Source organism: Peromyscus eremicus, chromosome 14 (genome assembly GCF_949786415.1).
Source record: "Peromyscus eremicus chromosome 14, PerEre_H2_v1, whole genome shotgun sequence".
Taxonomy (NCBI): Eukaryota; Metazoa; Chordata; class Mammalia; order Rodentia; family Cricetidae; genus Peromyscus; species Peromyscus eremicus.
In genome coordinates, this window is record NC_081430.1 from 79,209,582 (window position 1) to 79,215,581 (window position 6,000).

Here is a 6,000-nt window from a genome sequence, read left to right on the forward strand (position 1 = left end):
TGCCTGCAGAGGCCAGAAGAGAACCCCATTGGAACTGGAATTACAGACAGTTGTGAGCCACCATGTAGATGCTGGGAGCTGAATCTGGATTCTCTTGCAAGAGCAGCAAGTGTTCTTAAGGGCTGACCCATCTCTTCAGACCTTTATTCCCTACTTAAAATATGTATGCATGATTATTCTCTCTCTCTCTCTCTCTCTCTCTCTCTCTCTCTCTCTCTCTCTCTCTGTGTGTGTGTGTGTGTGTGTGTGTGTGTGTGTGTGTGTGCGCGCGCGCGCGCGTGATGGAGTGGGGTGAAGTAGAGCATTGGGATAGGAGGAAGAAGTGGGTGTAGGGTTACCGTTCATGTTGGGGCAGGGAGCTGTGTAGATGCAAAGCCCACAGAGAGCACATTGGGATTCCCCTCTCCGCTCCATTCCTCTACACAGCATAGTACATGCTGCTGCTAGGAGTTTAGAGTCCAGTAGCTTCTGCTGCTCTGCGTTAGAACAGTCTGGACTAGGCAGAGGGGCAGTGATTTGCACTCACGGGGCAGCCATGTTGCCAGTGCTTGGCTCACCCACAGGACTTTGAAGTCTAGCTTCTGTGCCCTCCATGAAAAGGACCCCTGAGTGAAGAGAATGTCTCTTGGGAGCAGGCCAGCCTTGTCTGGGCCAGTCAAGAGAGTGGCCAGAGAGAAATCCAGGGCAGTGGGGGTACAGATGTGGCCTTGGGGCTCTATGAGCAGAGGTCCAGTGCCCTGACGAGGAAGCCGGTTTTCAGGCATATGGTGCTAGCAGGAGAATGGAGGATGATGGGGAAGCCTAGGGAGGAGTGAGGAGCACTAGGGAGGAGTGAGGAGCATGTCTAGACAGAAGTAGGGATGTAAGTATGAGCAGAGGCCCTGAAGTTGGGTCGACTTGACTCTTAAATGCCAGCTCTGTCAATTCTAGCTCTGTAATTTGACAAAATACCTCACCTCTCTGGACTTCAATTTCCTTCTCTGCCAAATGGAGGTAGCAGTACCTACCTTGGATATTTGGTATGAGAAGTTAACCAGGTAGTGCTGGTGAAGGGTGGGGTAGAGTCTGCGTGCACAGTGAACACACAGGAGCTACCAATAGCAGAGGAATCTACCCATGGACCAGAGGTACTGCTGGCCACCCCATGGCCTCCCTCTGTTCTGGGGGGCACAAAGCCACTTGGTTGGATGGCATGCAGGAGCCCAGGCACAGGCCATCTGGTATTATGTGGTGCCCTCTGGTGGCTCGAGAGGGGTTTGCATGCCAGGTGGGGGCCCAAGGTGGGCGGGGAGAGGATGTGGGACTTGAGGAGTGTAGTTTTGGGTTTGAGGGACCAGAATTTTAGAGATGCCACATGAACACGGCTTCTTTTACCTTCTCATTGGAGACCTGAATCCCCTGCCCAGCATGGCAGAGCCTGCTGACATTTGGAGGCCTGGGCCTCTTTACTAACTGGTCTTTTCCAACTTACAAAGCACATTTGTCAGGATTATTGCACCAGCCTGTAAAGCAAGCAGCGTGAGGACTAGGGTCTTGGTGGCTCAGAAGCACAGCTGTCCCTTGGGCTCAAGCTTCTCTTCTCCCTCTGAGGGTCCAGAGCATGGGTCCAGCGACCGATAGCCGGAGCTGGGTTCATTTCCTCCCATGAATGTTGGGCCGTTCTGGTTTCTTAGCCTCCTTAAACGGGGATCACCTCATTCCTCTTATTGAATCTGCTGAGGTGCAGCGATGTGCTCCTGGCTTTCCATTTTGTTTTCTGGATCTCGACTGATGAAGCAGGGCCAGAACTGCCTTAGGCCTCCCTCCTCTCTCTGTGCACAGATCTCTGTGTTTACCACCGAGGGCAGCAGCTGCCGAGTGGAGCAGAGTAAACATGGACTCTGAGGTCAGCAGCCTGGAGATGCTTTTCCCCACCTGCCTGCCTTTGGCCTGTTTCTCTTCTTGTTCTGGATTTGTGACCTCATCTGCAAACTTGGATGTACCAACGTCTACCCTTATTTTGTCTCTCTTGGGTCTTACGAATGTTGGGGGATGCTGAGCTGTGGGGTCATAGATCGCTAGGTAAGCTCAAGCTCAGCAGGGCTGAACCCCCGAACCTCCATGAATTCGTCTGATCCTTGGGGCAATCCTGCATGGGAGTCAGAGTAGAAGCAGCATAGGTGTCATCCTAATTCTATCTTCTGGTCCCGTCCTGTGAGGTCCAGAGGCCTCAGAGACACAGGAACCTGGCCCGGCTCCCGGTAAGTTCTTCCTCTGGGAGATCAGGTCTCGAAGGAGCACCGTGGCCAGCTTGCTGAGCTGCTTGGCAGCCTGTGCACAGGAGTGGGTGTTAACAGTTCGGGTCTCGGACCTCATGTAAGTCACTCCGAGCCTTTGCTGTCTGAATTGGCAAGTGAAGGGGCTAAGGTCCCCCCTCACCTCTGATGTTACAGGACCCAGAGAACCAGAACCAAGAGAGTTATGGCAATAGCCACTGAAACCCTTCTTAGCTAAGAGCTGAGGGAATTCCAAAGAGGCATCCCAAGTGGGGTCCAATACCACAGTGGGAAAAGGAAAGTGGAGAACTGTTTATTCTTTCTTCTGTTGGTGTCTGCCAATATGAGTTCAAGGTGAGCCTGGACTACAGAGAGAAAGGCTGCTCCAGCATAAACAACGACAGAGACAGCGGGTGTAGCAGCAAGAAACCAGAGAGACACCCTAGCTTGCCCTAGAGAAAAGAGACCATTTCAAGGAGTTGGTGGACAGCAACCAGGCAGCATACGGCAGTAGGTGCCCACAGAACAGGAAGCACAGCCATGCCACTCCAGCTTCCTCCCACTCCCGTCCCTTTGGAAGGCAGAGGGGACAGGGACTCAGACCCAAGCTCTGCCAGCTCTCTGGGCCAAGCCTCTCCCATGTCATATGTTCCTATTTGTTGCAGGTGGTAGCCTTGGCAGCTTCCCCCAGGGAAAACGAGCAGGCACAAACCCATTCAGTAAGTTGCCGTCTTTCTGGCCCTCCCCCGCCCCTTTCTTCTGGGGATACCCTGCTGAAGCTGTGGCAGCCCAGCAGCAAAGCCGTTGGCTGGCCAGATCACTTTAGGGGCCACACTTGGCATCTGGTGGGGGCATAAGAGGAGGATGGTACCAGGATTGATTCCGCTGAAAGGATTCTGTCACCCCCACCTGTCGCAGGCACCTGTCATTTCCTCCAGGCTGAGGTAGTATGGTCTGGTTAGAAAACACCCTTATCCTGTGCTTGTACGGCAGAGTCAAGGGTTTTGCAGTTCCGAACCGACTCCGGATACTGTGAGCTGACGCGCATGTCAGAACACTTAGGCAGCCTCTGTCTCCCCCCCCCTCCCCCCACCCAGTCCGTATCCCTTGTGCAAAGGCTGTCCTCATGCTGAAACTCACTCAGGTAGCTGAACGCTTTCATATACCTGGCTCTAACCTCTGGCTTATATCACTTTTCTTTCTGTACTCTCCTTTTCCCTCCCAGTTGGACGCCTCGTCTAAGGAGCAGAAAATCCAAGGGCCAGTGGAGAGTCCAAGGAGACAGGACCAGCCATCAGACACCTAACCTTCAGCGCTGCCCACGCCCAGCCACAGTCCATGTAACATAAGTGGTGCCTGCCATGTTTGCACTTTTAATAACTCTTACGTGTGTGTGTTTTGTTTCTGGTCTCATTTGTAAACTCCAGTTATCTAATACCGCAGCGGGAACAGGAAAGGGAAGAAAAGCTGTTTGTTCTCTCTTGTATGGTTAAGTTTTTGGATTTGCTACTGACAACTTGTAGGTTACTGGGGAGGGGGTTTGCTATTGGGATCGAGAGGAAAGAGATTTATATACTGTATATAAATATATATGTAAATTGTATAGTTCTTTTGTACAGGCATTGGCGTTACTATTTGTCTCCTCCCTGCCCCCTCCTTCCTCTGGACTCACAGTCCAGCCTCCTCAGACGGCATCCCTAGCTCACCTGGGTTTCAATGGAGATGGACTCTGTGTGAGAGTAGATGGCGGCCCTGTGCTCGTGCTGTGGACACTACCAGCTCTCTTCTGGTGGGAAGAGTGTACTGCTCCAAGTCATTAGCTGTCAACGTCTGTCACTTGACCATAGGTTGGGTATGAGTGGAGCTCAGCTCATGTGATGGCCAGCATGGACTCCAAAATTCTCCAGTGGCCCACATACTCCTACTCTTCAGATACCCTTGGCAGTCTAGGGTAAATACCTGAGCAAATTATGCTTGAAGGGGTTGAATTGGGCTACTTCAAACATTTCCACCCATGTTTAGCACCTGCCCCGTGTAGGACACCGGAGCGGATACACCAAGCATGTGAGAAAGGGACACCCAGCAGGCCTCTCCTTCAGCAGGTGTTTGGCATCTGACGAGATGGTGGAGAGGACAGGCCTGCGCCAGCCCTTCTGCAAACCCACAGGAGAGGCTCCACAGGCACATCTCCCCCAACACTAGCGTCAGACTGTGTCTTACTTCCATGCTCTCCCTCCATCTCTCAGCCTAATCCTCACCCTGTTGACCAATACTGGAGTTGGTCCTCTGATCCCTTCAACTTTCCTCATGGACTTCCAGACCTATGGACCAATTCTAGGAGTAAAATTCATGTGGTGTCCCTTACTTCTGCTTCCCCAGGAGAAATAGGAGTAATAATCCAGCTCCAGGGGAATCCAGGCTTTTGCACAGGGTGTTACTGGGATTGCAGAGTGGCCATCCAGCCTTCAGGACAGATAAGCAGCTCCTTCTGTCTAGGTGCCGTACTGATTCAGGTGGCCTTCGGTCAGAGCAGCAAGTGACACTTAGCAGCTGTTTCCACCGCCAGCCGTGGTGGCAGCGAGGGAGGTCAGGAGCTCAGGGCTGGTGCTTTCACTGGCTTACTCTTGGCAATCTGGCCTTGTCTGGTATTCCATCTCAGTATCCCAGAAGCGCATCCACCTTGGTAGACCCTCTTCTATCTTGGGTCCGGAAGGCGTTGGCCTCATACATGCTTCCCTGGGTGTGGGGAGCACAGCCTTCTCGGGACTTGATTTGCTGAAGTGTTGGTGACAGAAGGTTCCTGCTATTCTGCAAAAAGTCACACATGTTGTCCCGTGATGACCAGTGACCCTTTCTTGGAGCCTTGACCAAAAAAGAAAAGAAAACAAAACAAAACCCACAGTGTACTGTAGCCAGATGGCCCTCACAGCAGACTCGGGCCCCGTTTCCCGGCCTGAAGGAAACATGTGCACAGAGAAGCCACCTCCACGTAGGAATCTGCCCAGCCATCTTCTCTCACAGATGGGCACAGGCTGTGCTGCGTGGGTTTCCCTTGGGAGGGAGGGAGCAAGGGGAAGTATTTGTAGCTTGTTTTATAAAAAATAAAAAATGAGTAAACTTTGGCAGCTGGTGCCTCTTTTTTTGGGGGTGGCCCCCTCTGAAGGAAAAGCCCCATTTCCTAGAACGTTTCCTAGTGTTTCTGGCCTACGTGCTCAAGTCTGATCCTGCAAAATCTAGGTTGCTGTTAGTGGGATGCCAGCAGGGAACAGTGGCCTCGGGGTGGTGTGTACTCCCTGTGAAGATGCCACTGGTCCTCTTGGCCCTTGCCTGCCATCGTGGATGCTTTAATTCTCCCTTACCTTCACCCTCGCAGATGCCCCAAAGTATCCCCATTCTGGGGTCTTTCCCTTAAACCACAACTGGAATGTAGTTGGCGGAGCTTTGGGGGCAGGACCCCAGATAAGCTTGTTCTGCGGCTTCAGTCTGGTGAGTGTGGCTGTGTCAGTTGTGATCTGGACCCTGGGCTGGAATTCAGGTGGAAAGCTGAAGCTCAGTGGGGTTTGGGCAGTCCAGATCTCAGTTCTATGTGGCACACATATGTGAGGCTGCTGGTGAACTCTGTAAGGCTTTGGGATAGGGGTTGATGATGTGCCTAGGGCCAGGCTAGGGGCCACGTGCCTGCGTCTCCCGTGAGTGGCATTATTTACTTTCCCTCTCTCCCCATGCGAGGCTGTCCTTGAAAATA

General features: G+C 52.5%; 1 protein-coding gene across 1 annotated transcript in view; it reads left to right on the forward strand.

Moving 5' to 3' along the window:
- Nucleotides 1–5,377, forward strand: part of Smoc1 (SPARC related modular calcium binding 1) — a 166,212-nt gene extending 160,835 nt beyond the window's left edge. Inside the window, exons 12-13 of the mRNA XM_059279074.1 lie at nucleotides 2,921–2,974; nucleotides 3,481–5,377. Of these exons, the coding sequence (XP_059135057.1) occupies nucleotides 2,921–2,974; nucleotides 3,481–3,497 (71 nt within the window). The 3' untranslated portion in view covers nucleotides 3,498–5,377. The remainder of the gene's footprint in view (nucleotides 1–2,920; nucleotides 2,975–3,480) is intronic.
- The last annotated feature ends 623 nt before the right edge of the window (nucleotides 5,378–6,000 follow it).